Below are 15,324 nucleotides of genomic sequence, written 5' to 3'. Positions count from 1 at the left end.
CCTATTCTAGGAAATGCATTTATTTAGGAGAAATTTTGAAAAAAAGAATAGTTATGAGCTTGAGAATTAAATATAGATTATTGTTTTGAGTTCAGAGGAAATGTTAATTTGTTTTATGGAACTTAGTTGGTTCCTACAAAAAGCATCTGCTAAAATATTAAAGCAGCCAAAAATTCTAACTACTGAAGGATTTTGGTTAAACCATTGGCTCATTATGGCCAAAAATCACTTTTTGTTTTCTGAATTCCAATTTATTATCCTTAATAGAGGATTAAGAATTCCTTGCACACTGTGTTGCTGTATTAGAGGTGATACTTGTAAATCTCTCCTAGAAACGGTAGCTATACTAGAGTGACTTTGATCACATGTTCTTTTTGGGTCATTTATTAATTCATGATCTTATTCTAGAGATTCACAAAACAACATGTTATTATTGTGAAGAGTATGAAAAAGCCCTCAAGTTTTTTTTTTTTTTTTTTTTTTTTTTGGTTTTTCGAGACAGGGTTTCCCTGTAGTTTCTAGAGCCTGTCCTGGAACTAGCTCTTGTAGACCAGGCTGGCCTCGAACTCAGAGATCCGCCTGCCTCTGCCTCCCGAGTGCTGGGATTAAAGGCGTGCGCCACCACCGCCCGGCAGCCCTCAAGTTTTTACATCTATTATTTCACATGGAAGTTCATTGAGGGATCAAGTAAATGTACAATGCTTATTGCAGAAATAATTATGTTGGCCTTAGCATGCCCTGTTTAAGCACCTGAAAGCAGACTACTCAACACAGTTCATTAGATCTCCAGAAACTCCTGGATGATGGGAGCCAATAATTGGGCTAACAACACAGAAGCAACCAGGGGAGCTGGTGGCAGGAGTCAAAACATTTTTTTCAGCTTGTGTGACCTCTCTGTAGACATTCCAGCCTCCCTCATACTAATTCCTAACTACCAATGGTTATAGTTACAGAAAGTGATAAAACCTGTTTCCTAGTTCCTATTTCCACTGTAGAACAGGGCTGTCCCAGAGAACCCAACTGTGCCTAACCCAACTGAATGGCTCTCTTTACAAACACTGAACAGTGATGTATTTTTTGGGAGTGTAAGATGCCCTGCTCTGCTCTCGGGACCACTGCATCAATCCCATCTTACTTGAACATCAGTGAGGTGGTAAACATCTTACCTTTCATGTTACCAATGAACTAATTAATAATCCAATATTAAAAAATAACAGCTCAATGTTTTGTACTGATTTGTGGCCACTCTTGTCAAAATAAGGCAATAGAAATGACTCGCTCAGATGCTTGACTTCTGTGCAATCACAATGTTCTACTCTAGCTCTTAGGAGCCCTTGATTCACCTCTTACCTTGGCTTCTATGATTTTATGTGCAGCATAGAAGAAGAACTAGCTATTCCTGAGAATTCCGTTGTGAGCCTCTTTCTCATCCAGTCCCAATAGCCCAAACACTTATGCAGGGTTATCCATCACAAGTCATTGTGTAGTCTCATCTACATGGCTGCTGAGGAAGCCCATGGTCTACCACAGATCTCTCAACTGGAAAGGAGCTGTGATAAATTAACTGATTCAACAGACATCTCAACTTAGGTATGAATATAACTCTCTAGATATATGGATGGATGGATATTCTTTCAACAGTCAGCCTATTGCACTGTGAATATTGGTCTCTACCCCTGCCTGTTTTTTTTTTTTTAATGTGTCCACCTTTATGTCTCCATGAGCTATACAGAGTGACAAAATGTTAGCTGAGATAAATTAAAAGGAAAAGAAGTCACATAAAAGTTAACAGCCATCAAGGCAGCATGCATGAGTCCAAGGGCTTCTTGAAGAGCCACTGCTAGAGCAAGGATTCACCTAATACAACCATTACTGGTTATCACCAAACATTCAAGCAAGAACTCACTTCCTTTGCTCCGATTCTCTGATTCATAGCAAAGATTCTTGTCACCATTTGGTTTTCCAAACAACTTCCTCGTTGGAATAAAAAAATAGATTTTCTTCTCTCTCTCTCTCTCTCTCTCTCTCTCTCTCTCTCTCTCTCTCTCTCTCTCTCTCTCTGTCTGTCTCTGTCTCTCTCTGTCTTGTTTGTTTTTTCTTCATCAACAAACATCAACAAATTTAAATACCCAAAGCTACTAGGCTGACATTTATACATTACACAGTTCTAATTTTACCAAAGAATTGCCATGGTAGATGTCGCTTTCACCAGCTCTGTGTCTCCTTTTATTCAGGCTGAAACACTCAGGTTCTGTACTTAGGCCATCTGTCTATATCTGCATCATTTAATCATTGAAAAGGTTAGTCATCCTGGTGACCCATTTTATCTGTTGGAAGCAGAATCCTTGTTGGATATTTTAAGATGCAAGGGACAGAAACATAGTGACATAAGCACCAATAAACTAGTGGAAAAGACTAGAAGACTGGGGTAAGTTACAGAGTCACTGAGAATATTACCAGAACTAATCAGCTTGGTGAAGTTACTACTTCTGCCATAATCAGGAAGGCAAGGAGCCTGGAGGCTTTTGCTGGAGCTACAAGTTACAACTTGGGTTACCACAGCCCTGTACCAAGATCGGGACATGGGATCAGGATACCACCAACTCTGTTCCCTTCACTCAACACCTGTACTTGTGAGTGTACCCATAATCATCAATGTATCCAATTTTTCCTCATCCTCATAAAAAACAAACTACACAAGAAATGAAGCTGAGCCAAAAAAAAGTTAACTATTCTGATGATCTATCTTGCCAGGAGAAAATATCCCATTGTGGCAGGAGGAAGGCTTCTTTCTAGATGTTTCTGTCAAAAATCCTCGTTTAATGTCATGAGTTTGGGATAGCATGCTTTTATGTATAATATAGGCAATGTGGTTTTCTCTGGGTTTGGCTTTATAAAAACACCCTTGAGAAGGTCTTACCTATCCCAGGCTGGACTAAACGGCATATAGCCAAAGGGGAAGTAGAATTTCTGATCCGACTCCCGGCATGCTGCCATGCCCAGTTCGTGTAGTACTGGAGGTAGAACCCAGGGTTCCATGCATGCCAGGCAAGTTCATTCTACCAGCTGATCTGTGTTCTCTGTCTTTTGTTTGTAAATGCAACAATTTGTAAAATTTCAATTTAAATTTCATTAAAATCAGTTTCATTTTCTAATAGAAAATTTATTTTCTATACAATATATTATGATTATAGTTTCCCTTCCCCCAACTCCTATCAGATCCTCTTTATTTCCTCAGCCATCCAAACCCATAGCCTTTCTTTTTTCTCATTAGACTACAGACTTCTAATAATAAATAATAAGATAAAATGAAAACAAACCAGAAAAGTAATTGTAGGTAGAAATAAAACTAAATGCCAATTGATTATATCTCAATGTTTTAGATTCTATTTCTCTGACCATTTTCCTATAAACTTTATATATGCCATGCAAGCCAGCCTATCTTCCATAAAGCCTATTGTTTGCATATGATGTCTTACATTTTTATTTGTGTGGATACACATAAGACATGCATACATATGGAAGTCAGAGGACAACTTGGAAGAACTGGTTCTTCCCACCATGTGGGTATGAGGGATTGAACCCATGCCATCAGTGCTGGTGGTCAGAGTCCATCTTGCCTGTTGGTATGTAATGTCTTAATTCCTGTGTATATTTACATTTGTGCGTGTGCTCTAGAGTTGGATATAAGTCATGTTTGGTGTAAGGTCCGCTTGGAAATCTGGGCACTACTATGTACTAAGCTCATTACTACTGTTCCCTAAGCTGATACAGAGATTCGGTGTGTAATGTGTGCATTATTGAGCAAGTCTACATCACATAAAGAAGGAGAATGAACAAATAGACAAATCGTCACTGCAAAGAGTGGTTGGCCATTGTTTCCTTCCTTTCTAATCTGCTATGTACTTTTTTAAAATTTAAGCATAGTCTGTCCTTTTATAGTTTTCATTTATTATTTTTCAAAAATTACCCAAATACAGTCATCTTTTTTCCCAGTTCACTAAGAGAGACATGGAGCAAAAATGTGTATTCAGAAAAGAATAAAGATAATATACATCAACACCTTCTCCAAAAGACTGTGATGGCTTTTACAACAACCCCAACTTCATTTATCTATAGGATGGCTCTTGATAGCTTTGTGTGAGCGTTTGGAAGTTCAGCCAAGCCAGCTGCATGAGCAACATAAAGACAATAGCTCCCACACACGGGGTTACATGGATTAAAGAACCCGATCCATCAGTAAATCTGCCAGATGGCCGTGGACTAAAGCTTGTAACTCTCTCACTTTCATTTCAACAGCAGCAAACAATGTTCAGTGTTTAAAATAAACTCTTCCAGATGAGCTAAAGATAAACTTAGAGGTGGGTGGATCTGATCTTGCTGGGCTACGGCTCTGAAGTGTTTGATTACATTAACGAGAAACCCTTGGGTAGAAACCCTTTCTGTCAACAGATTGCTTAGACCTGGACACTTACTACATGAAGCCATTTCCTGTGCTTTCATGGGTTGGTGGCAGAAACTAGTTTTGCTTTTCTTTCTTTCTTTCTTTCTTTTTTTTTTCTTTTTGAAGAAGCTAATAATGATAGGGCTTGGCATTTCCTCAAACCATACATACAGCTTCCAGGTATAGCTAAAAGCCCAACGTGTATGCAGATTTACAGAGATTAAAAAAAAACAAAAACTCTGAATCCATTTAATGTGTTTACCACAAAATATTTAACTTATTCATCTTATTAGTTTCATGGTGGCACAAGGAATGGGAGCGGTTACAAAGGTTTCCCATTTCATCCTGCCAATGAGTGGATGATGACTGAGATGTATGTAATGTCACAACAACAACAGAAAAGGGGTAACTACTTTTTCTATATTTGGATTTATAAATGAATGAATGAATATATTTTCAAAAAGCCTCAACTATCAGCAATGGGACCGTAACACATATATAGCACAGTAACTTTTGAATTCAAGATGACAGCATTAAAACAATAAACCTTAAGCATTCAGGAACTTTGCTATTTACCATAATTAGTTGGCACTTTTTAAATGAGGGAGAGAAAGGCAAAGCTGATAATGAAATTAAATCTGAAGGAGCAGCTGCAAAAACATGTTGGAACCACACTGATTACATCAGATAATCAATTCAGCACGTTGGTATATTAAAAAAAAAGTCATTCCAAAATTTAGAAGTCATTGGATAATTATGAATCACCCCATAGAAAATGTGTATTACAAATTCCATCCAACTGAAATTCTTCTGAAATGCCAGTGATTACTGTGTCTTCCACAGGAGAAGCCCTCCTCTTTGAAACTGGCTGGTTCCATGAAAAGGCTTAACGAAGGAAATAACAGTGGTGAGCCGTCTACACCATGAAGCTATTACCTGAGCTGGAAACAGAACACATCCATTCATTAACCTTCATCTCATTTGAGGCTAAGGGCTTAATCAACCTCCTCGCTGCTCTTTGAGCTGAAATCCACTTGGAATTGTATCTTCTAACACTCTGTTCACATAGGGAGCACAGTCTCTGAGTTCCAATTTTGGTGTCATTCTTTTTTTAAAAGAGGACCAAACAGTACAGTAGGACAAAAACAGGAATGCGGTATAATGCTGCATGTGTACAAAAATGCCGTAGGAAAGTCAATTGTTTTGTTGGCCGACAAATTAAACAAATAAAAATGAAAACAAGCAAACAATAGCAGAAAAGTAGACCCAGCTTAAAGTCACTTTCAAGGCACTGAGTCCCCAAACTTTTTGTGCATTCATAGTATTTATTTTTAGTAAAGATAGCTATTTGTCACTTTATTCAACCGTAAATTTCCAATGATCTGCCCTAGTTTTCTTGTTGCAAAGTACTCAGACGATGTTTTATAGAAATCCACATTTTCTTTGACCTTACGTTTCAGCAGTTTGTGTTATGACTATTAAATTGTCCTGTGATTAACACAGCTAATGAGCACACAAGGACACATAGCTTTGGCTGGCTATACTCTGTTGTCCCCTGTGTCCCCATGATGCAGATACCAGGCCAAAGTCTAACATGTAAAAGATATTAAAATATTTGTTAATTGGACAAGTGATTGCGCATAATCTCCTTGTCTTAATGATGACAGGACAAAGGGGAGCAAAGGGTCCAGAGTTATAGCCAACCTGTGGCATGTAGGCCACATGTACCCCAGGACAGCTCAAAATGTGGTTTGCCACATAATTATAAACTTACTAAAAATGTTACAAGGGTTTTCTCTCTCCCTCTCCCTCTCTCTCTCTTTCCTTTTACATTTTGCAGTGTAGTTTCACAGCTTTCCGGCATGAGCTTTGACAAGGTATTCTCGCAGTGCCCAAAGCATGGACACAGCACCACGCTAAAAAGGAGCCCATCAGCCCCTTCACAGGACACGGGACTCAGTTTGTGTGTTTCTCCAAAAGAAAGGGGATTCTGCTCTTACAGTCAGTCAGTCAGTCACATGGTAGCTGCTGAGGAGTGCATCGAAGTAGAGTAACTTTGATTAAACATCTGGCTTGGCAAAAACCGCTTCCTTGCTATCTGCAGAAAGCTGGGCATGCCTTCCAACTTTCCTCTAGGAATTAACTACCTTCCTCCATGTTGACCTGTAACTAATTTAACTCCCCATTGTCCAGAGAAGCCTTGTGAACATCTGAAGCTGTCTGTGGGGGCCCAGCTCCTGAAGGGTGATTAGTAACATGTTCTCTTTAGTGATTCTTGGGACATTTGGAATCAATTAAATATTCAAATATAGATTTTTCTTAGATCTCTGGCCAGGCCCAGCAGGTTTGTGCGGGGATGGAGCTGGAAGCAGATAACTGCTATTCCTCACCCCAGAATCTATAGTTGGAGATAGATTTCAAAATATACTCTCTAGACCTCCTGGGTCTTCAAGTAAATAATCATACAAGATTAAAAATCATATAGAAAAACAGAAGCAGCCCCGTACAGAAGGAGTTGCTGTTTTTACAAGCACCGCAGAAAGATGAACTCTATGTGAATGTAGCAGGCTTGGAAGACAGCACTGAGGTTGTTGAAGTGCAATAGAATATTCTGGACTAGCCGAGCATGGTTTTTACAGTTTTATAATATTGGAGTAAAAACAAAGACAGTGTGTGAGAATATATAACATGGATTGACAATAACTCACCAAACTTGAAATATGCACAGTTAGCTTTCTGCAGAAACAGGCTACTGGTTCATGGCTTAGAGTCCTTTCCATCAAATATACTCAGCTAACCATTACTGTTACTGATCAGTATCACTACGACTGTCATTATTAGGCATGTTTTTTAAACAGAAGTGGATGCATGTCTATGTTACCATCTGTCTAAACGCTTGACTCTCTCTGACACATTTGTTCATTGACCAGTCCTCTGAAGTAGGTAATTGTCAGCCAGCAAAAGAGTTCAGTGCTTGCTATAGATGCCTGATGACCTGAGTTTGATCTCCAGAACCAAGGACAAGGTGGACAGAGCGAGCAGAATCCACAGACTTGTTCACTGACCTTCATATGTATGATGTGGCACAAGCATATATGCATACACAACCAGAAACTTTACAATGGACATTGTAGCTGATGCTAGAGCAAGGAAGATAATGTTTCAGAATGGTTATGGAATTTTCCATGATCACTAGAAGAGTTAAGTTGGGGAGTGATTAACTAAACCCAGTGTAGTGGTATGCTAAGAAATGAAACCCCTTTCCCAGATAATTGGTAATTAGGAACTCCGCTAGATTAAGTAATGCGGGCGATGTTCAAACAGCAGACCAATGATTGTGCTGCTTATAGGACCAAATTGCTCGAATGAAGTCAGTTTTAAAACCAACCATCCAACCAACCAACCAACCAACTAACCAATAACAAAGTCAATAATACGGATGGAAAAATGGGTTTCATTTTACTTATTCCATTGCTTGGCCCAGGCTTGCTCTACCAGTATTTTGTTGAGAGTAAAAGTATCAAAGTAATAGAACTGTTTCCCTTATTCCTTTGCGTGGTGGAAAGATCAGGAGTGAGTTATGGGAGAAAGAAAGAGCTGGAATGATCTTCCCACGCTGCTGCTATGGGCCCTTGATTCCATCAGGCACAGTAGTGGGGAAGACATCTTCCAAATGGCAGCTCATTTTACTGTAATAGCTGGTGTTTGCAGATAAGTTTCTTTCCCCATCACTATAAATTAATATATCCTATTTTACTGTGGTGCCACAAACAAGAACGCTGAAAGGCTCAAAAGGTCCACATCCTCTGAAAAGCATCGGGTATCACAGTACAGCCAGAGAAAGATGGTATTAAACGAAAAAGGGAGCTCCTTTTTAATGAAGCCGAGGTGTAGGACAGATTTATTAGCTTCTATTTTTCCAAGCTGCATTCTCATGTACTTCCTGCCCATATTTCCAAGTGTAGCAGGTCTCTTTGTAGGATGACCTTCTAAAATACATTTCAAAGAATACGGCGTAGCTCTGCCCACTATGCCCTCGGAGACACACCTGTGGTGAGAGGCCCATTTGCTGTACTCAGAAGGCGATGCTCTAAAGGAAAGCAGACCTTTAGCATGATCTGCCAAGATCGTGCCAATCTGGAGAAGAAATAGTATTTTTAACCAGGTACGACAAGTTTTTAAAAATAACAAGCATTAGCTCTGCCCTAATGGTCGTTAAACTAAAGGGATCTGCCTCTCATTTGGTGTTTTCATTAACAATGAGGTGACAGGACAAAAAAAATGAAGTTATTAAGTTGATGATTCTGATGTTGAAACACAGAAGCCTATAATATGCCCATTTTGGCTGAACTATTTTTATAAAATTTTTATTTATATTTATTATATACATATATACTTAATAAAATTCATATATGTATGAAATATATATTTTATAAAGCATATGTAAATGAATTTATAATTCATTCTTTGTTGCTCTTTTTCACTCCATGTCAGTTACTACACTTTGATTTTTGAGGGAGAAAAATTACTTTCTTTGGATAATCCTTTTAAATTGTCTAACCGGCCCTGGAGTGAACAATTAGCGCGCTTTAAGCAAAGCTAAGTCAAGGGAAACAAAACAAGAAGACAGAATTGCTTCTGCCTACAGGTCTCCCTGCTGGACACGTGTCAGGGAACATATGAGGAGATGATCTAAAGGCAAGGGTGTGGATGACTCTTCTATATTCAGGGCAGTCTAAGAGGGTCGTGACCAGACATTTGTCTGTTAACTAAGATTTTAAGTTTATTTTTCAATATTTCATGCACTGTCTTTCTACATGTCTAGTCCACTCTGTTGGGCTGTGGTGCCTAGAGTTCTTTCTATTCAACAAGACTGAGTACAGGCATGTGACAGTTTGTGGAGTGTCTCCAGCATGTATTATAGAGCTTAAAGTTTACAGATGATGTATCAACTACAACAATCTATGTCCTCTTGGGGAATTCCAGCCCTACATCACTGCTCCATTTATATACTCAACACTGACGTTTGAGTAAAAGACTTCTACAGCTGGAAAAGGAAAACAAAAAACAAAACAACAGCAGAAAGAGGCTAAGAAAACTTACTGCAAGGTTAACTGGAAAACCATCACAGGTTGGAAAGTGCGTTAGGACACAGGTCATAGATTGCAGTCTTATAAACAAAAAGTCTCCGAGCAGTATACAAGATATGACAGGAAGAACATGGGTACAGCAAGACTACAAAAGGCCAGGGAGGACAAGCTATGGACTGCACTCAGAAACTTCTAAAGAAATGCACACTGAGGAATTGGCTTCATACATTTATGCCAAGTAATAATTTATGTGCACACACAAGGCATATTATTTCCACCAAACAGGCATTGTAGGAAAAATTCTTAACATCTCATTATGAGATGAAAAAAATTTTGAAAACCCTCTCAAGGTATCTTTTAAATTGCGAATAATTTTAGCATCTGTAACCTGATTGCCCAATTATAATTTTTAATAATAAAACAGAATGGTTTTGCTCACTTTAGTTATTTAATTTTGTATTAGCCCACGTAACAGTGCCCTTCAAATATTCATGTGTACCTCTCAGCAGTATTACCGTCAAACCCAAACTGTGTTCAAGTAGCACACACTCACAACATGCTGCGCCCGACCAAGGCTGTGATGGATAGTCTTATAAATAGCCCTCTTATCTTTACTCCTACTTTAAAATGCCAACCATCACTTCACTGATATCCCACAGTTTTCTTGCGACTGACTCATCCATAGCTTTGGGCAATAGTTCTTCCTCCTTACAATCTCCAAAGTACTTTCCGGACACCCCTTCCACCTCGGGTGAGGAGGCTAAGTAGATGGAGGTCTGGGCACCTTCTAGTGGAGATTTGAAAAATGCCCACGATACCAAATTGAAAAGTGGTCTGGCCAACAGTGGGATGTGTATGTGTCTCCCGAGGTTTGTCCTCACAATACCAGGATGCAACACATTGACAGTCACGTTTGTGCCTTCTAAGCGACGGGCTAGTTCTCTGGTGAAAAGAATGTTAGCCAGTTTGCTTCGACTATAAGAGAAGCTTTTATTATAGCTCTGTTCACTGTTCAAGTCTTCAAAGTTGATGTCTCCATATTTATAAAGTTTGGAAGAAACGACGACAATCCTGCTGGGAGCGGAACTTTTGAGGAGGCCAAGCAGAAGATTGGTGAGTAGGAAGTGGCCCAGATGGTTCACTCCAAACTGCATCTCAAAGCCATCTTCTGTCTTCATGTATGGGCACTGGAAGATCCCTGCATTATTAATCAGGACGTCTAGCCTGGGTTCCTCCTTTAAAACCAGAAAGAGAACGCAGAATTAGGAACACGCATTTTCCATAACTCTTTTCACTCAGGTCTGTTTTCCTAACAATGAAAAGAGTTTGAGACTAAAACTAATGTCAAGTTTTAGCCTATGTATCCAGTAACTGAAGCACTGTCAATCTTAGACTTTCTACAACTTAATGATTATGAATATGTATACTCTTACATTTCACTCAGATGTTGATGATATAATCATCAAGGTATTTTTTTTAAGAATAGAAATACAGCAAATTTGGTGGTAAGAAACTCCTAGGATTGTATGTCTTCTCTTAATTTCAGTTGAACTAGAAAAATATCAGGTTGGTGTTGTTATATCAAATTTATAATGTGTCCCTGTGATAAACCTAAAAAATCTTGCAAAAACATGAAAAAATACTTTTAAGGCAATGTTACATGACTAGGAAGGGCCCGCTTGGTCCCTTTCTCCAATAACCTTATCTACTTTTAATGTCCTTAAGTTCAAAGCAAACCCAGGTGACTTGGTCATTGTCACCAGGCTTCTAAGAGGCAAGTCAGAATCAGTCTGAAGATGAAATCCTTAGATTCAAAGCCCATTCTCATAATTAGTAACCTAGCCTGGCCTTCTAACTTCTAACTGGGCTGTTTAAAAAAGACCTTCATCTCCTGAGTAAACTGGAAGCATGGGAACCCTGGGAGAGGGTTAAAGGGGAGGGGAGCAGAGTAGAGAAAAATGTAGAGCTCACTAAAAATCAATAAATTAAAAAAACAAAAAAAAAAAAACAGACTTGAGTCAAGGTAGGCATGGCAGACCACTTCCAGCAAAGGGCTGGTTTTGTGACTCCCACCTTACTGGTATCACCACCAATGGTAAATTAAGATGCTTTACTCTGCAGTCCTGTTAAGTATAACAGGGACAGAATAACTTTAAGGGACTTTCCCAAAATTTGGATAAAGAACGGTCAGAGAAGTAAACTTTGGACTAGAGCGAATATTGCTAAAATATCAAGAAAGAAAGGTTAATCAAATCATTGAGTGGATAACATCAAAATATTAGTAACAACACAGGACCATGATGGGAGCCAACAGTAAAATAGAAGAGATAGCATCAACAGACACCATTAACCATTACTGTGGTTCCAAACTCGACCCTTTCTTCCCCATATGAAATCTCTTCCAAGCACCATGCACCTCCACATCTTCCCAAATTAAAGTCCTAAACTGCACTGTTCTCACAGGGAGTCTTTTCAGTCCTTACATCATTTAGGTCAGTTTTCTTTGGCTCTTTCCTGGCTTCTCTGTCTCTTCTGATGACAGAGGGAAAGAAATGCACAATGTGTTCCAGGTGTAAAGTCACAGTGATGACCTATGATTAAATTAATTTCAGGTCAAATTTCAATTCTCCCTCTCTCTCTCTCCCTTTGCCAAGTGTAAGTGAAAGAAAAATGTGTTAAATTTCACAACTGTTATCAAAGGCTACCTGTCGGTTAACTGTTTCTCATTCTGGCCTGAGGAAAAAACTTTCATGTTTTGTACCAGTCAACTTCAAAAGGGGAATATGAGTTCACTGATACGGGGAAGGAAGGAGTGTTCATCTTCACTAAGCTTCTGGAAAAAGGCTCCAGAATTAATCATTTCTGACCTATCATTCTTTGCTGGGTTTGTGTTAAGACTTTATCATTTATTATTTTTTAAATTCTAGAAGATAAATGACATTAATTCCAAGAATACCAAACTGTGAATGTCAAAACCTACATTTCTTTTTCCTTCTAATTATAATCACTGAACTTTTGCGCCAAGCAAGAATGTACTTAGGGTAACACAACCTCTTTGTTTTCTGTTTGAAGCAGCAAAGGTATCAGGAATGAACATGCTCAACCCTATACATGTCAGTGATCAGAATGACCTGCTTTCTATGCTTCCAAAATCTCCCAGAGACTAATATTGCTACTTGATCTGCTACATGCAAATGACATGTTAACAACAAAACAATTTCTTTGACCTGCACCAGCTCTTAACATGCAACATGCTTCCCTAGAACCCACAGAAGCTAGCTGTCCAATGGTTTAAGTTTTGAGGGAACAGTGATACTCTCTACTCATTATCTCAAAAGCTACTACCTCTAGGTAAGTGGTTTAGTAAGGGCTTTCTTCCGATGAGATGGTTTCTTTGTACAGCTTCATGTTAGTAACAGCTATGGTCTTAGGAGCAAGGGCAAAACTAAAACAATCTATGGAGAACAAGGAAGAGGTGGCTATGTCCTAGCTGACTTGGGGACTGGGAAAGTTCCTACAGTGGCAAACAAGCACACTGTTCCATTAGCAATCATGACTACATAGAGTTAAATAAGAAACTTCTTTTTGAAGGATGCCTGTTATTGGACCGCTAGAGAGTTGTTAGAACATGCAGGCTTAGGCTGCTTAGATCTAACTGCTAACAAATGAACTTCCAGATATTTCTTTGATCTAAGTACATCATGGGAGAAAAAAAAAAAGCCAGACCCTCAGCTTTAGAGTCAGGAGATTCCAACTGAGACAAGCGGTCTCACTGTGCCTAGCTGACTTTAGATCTACCTCTGGTAAGTCACCTTGGCCACAATCTTTCTGCTTCAGTGAATCATGTACCATCCACCCCTCGGCCATCAAGCATGAGGAAAGCAAAGACTGAAGAAAGACATGTTACTTAACCTCCCTATGCTTCTGTTCCCTATTATGAGGTGGAGATGTTAATGCTTGCTTTAATAGAATTAAAGTCAAGATCTGACAATAACTAATGGTGTGCTTGGCACATCTCCTGTCATACATCAAATGTTCAATAAAGCTAGGCATATGATTTTTATTCCTGTTCTGCTTTGGGCCATTAAGAGGATTCCAAATTCCATTCACTTTGGAAATGGGATAGAATCTAGTTAGGGATGATGCAAGGGTTGTCAATCAGCAAGAGACACTCCCTCCTACTTTAGCAGAGCAAACCCAAAACAAAACAAACAAAATCAGGAAATGGGAATAAGAAAGAAAAACAGCAAGGAAACTTTTACAAGGGGCCTAACCAAAGCTCTTGGCGAGCTTTTCTCCTGCAGTGCTCTCAGGCCTTGGGACACCATGGAAGATCTGGCACACATTTCACTTCTGACACAGGAAAAACAATTCAAACATCGGGTGATGATTCCTAGACTGTCCTCGCCTAACAAAACGGAATGTCCAGACACTGGCTTATTTATTCACTTCCTCTGGGGACCTCCCAGGAATTCCTTCTCGGACCTGCCCCTCCTCCCAGCAGGGTCCCCTGCAAGCAGGTGTCTTTCTCAGCCCTGCCTACTCTCAAGGTCACACCAGACAGGCCTCAGGGGCCCCTCCCCCGTGGGTGGCTGGGCTTCAGTAGACCCACACCTGCAGCAGTTCTTGGCAGAAGGCTCGCACTGAACGTAGAGAGGCAAGGTCCAGCTCCTTGACGACCAGCTGGCCTTTGGTGGCGTTGGGCTCTTGACCCCCAGCCTGGCCGAGCTCCTGGCGGAGCTGACCCGCCGCCTCCTCCGCTCTCCCGAGGTCCCGACAGCCCATGATGACCCGCGCCCCAAGGCGCAGCAGCTCGGCGGCCGTGGCTCGGCCCAGGCCGCTGTTTGCCCCGGTGATCAACACTGTCTTCCCGTGCATGAGGCTCTGCTCCCCGCCTCCCTGCATCCGTTGGCCCCTGGCCCCTGAAAACCGCCGCACGGCCAGCCACAGCGTCCCACCCAGTGCGGCCAGGAGCGCTGCGGCCACAGTCGCCACTGCCATAGCCTTCCGGGCAGGGCGCACGGAGCCTAGAGCAGGAGTTCCGGTATCCAAGGGGCCACTGCACGCAAAGGACTCTGGGGCGCCGCCTGCCGTCCTGGGCTGGTGCGCGCGAGGCTTGCTGGGATTTGTAGTTTCCCTTTTGAGGGCACCTTGAAGTAGAGTTCATCTTAGAAACCACCTTGTGGAAACCACGAGTGGATTCATTTAGAAGCGGACAGTGTTAAAATTAGCATGCGCCTGCAGACGACGGGACATTTCTCACTTTGATTTTGTTAAACGGCTCGCCGCACGGAACTAACAAAGGACACAGCCTTAGTTTCCAGTAGTGTTCTTTCTAACTGGCAGATGACTGTTCTAGGTGATGATGGGTAGAAATTCATTCGGCCGGGTAATGTTTAAAAACAAACAAACAAACAATGCTTTTGGAAGTTAACTAAACTTGCGAACCAACTTATGAACTTATGTATGCAAATTCTAAATTTATCTAAAGAGCTACCATTATGACTTACACAGAGAGGTTCAATGGGATTCAGTACCCTTCAGAGAAGTAGCTTGACTGGAGCTTGACAGTTCAAAAATGTTTTACAATAGCAGCAGCAACAACAACAACAAAATAAAGAGAAAAGAAGGAAGCAAGCAAGCAAGGAAGGAAGGAACGAAGAAAGAAAAAGAAATACACCAAAGGGGGTTTAGTCTTGTGATCTGGTCTGCGGAAATACCTAATTAATCTAGACATCCAAAACGCAACTTTTCATTTTTCAATACCAGACTGTCACTGTTTATTTCTCC

General features: G+C 40.4%; 1 protein-coding gene across 1 annotated transcript; it reads right to left on the bottom strand.

The window, feature by feature from the left end:
* Window positions 1-3,931: 3,931 nt before the first annotated feature.
* Rdh14 (retinol dehydrogenase 14) lies at window positions 3,932-14,588 on the bottom strand. The gene is made up of 2 exons (XM_038320019.2): window positions 14,149-14,588; window positions 3,932-10,769 (listed from the first exon to the last, which is right to left on the bottom strand). Exons 1-2 carry the CDS (start codon window positions 14,533-14,535, stop codon window positions 10,152-10,154), a joined length of 1,005 nt encoding a protein of 334 aa, XP_038175947.1. The 5' UTR covers window positions 14,536-14,588; the 3' UTR covers window positions 3,932-10,151.
* Between the last annotated feature and the right edge of the window lie 736 nt (window positions 14,589-15,324).

Source organism: Arvicola amphibius, chromosome 2 (assembly GCF_903992535.2).
Source record: "Arvicola amphibius chromosome 2, mArvAmp1.2, whole genome shotgun sequence".
Lineage (NCBI taxonomy): Eukaryota > Metazoa > Chordata > Mammalia > Rodentia > Cricetidae > Arvicola > Arvicola amphibius.
This window is presented reverse-complemented; position numbering and strand designations above follow the sequence as displayed.

Excerpts from the sequence above, each read along its gene's own strand:
- Rdh14 (XM_038320019.2), bottom strand. The coding sequence starts at position 14,535 with ATGGCAGTGGCGACTGTGGCCGCAGCGCTCCTGGCCGCACTGGGTGGG. Across the intron at positions 10,770-14,148 it reads TCTGCCAAGAACTGCTGCAG|GAGGAACCCAGGCTAGACGT; the intron begins GTGTGGGTCTAC and ends CTGGTTTTAAAG.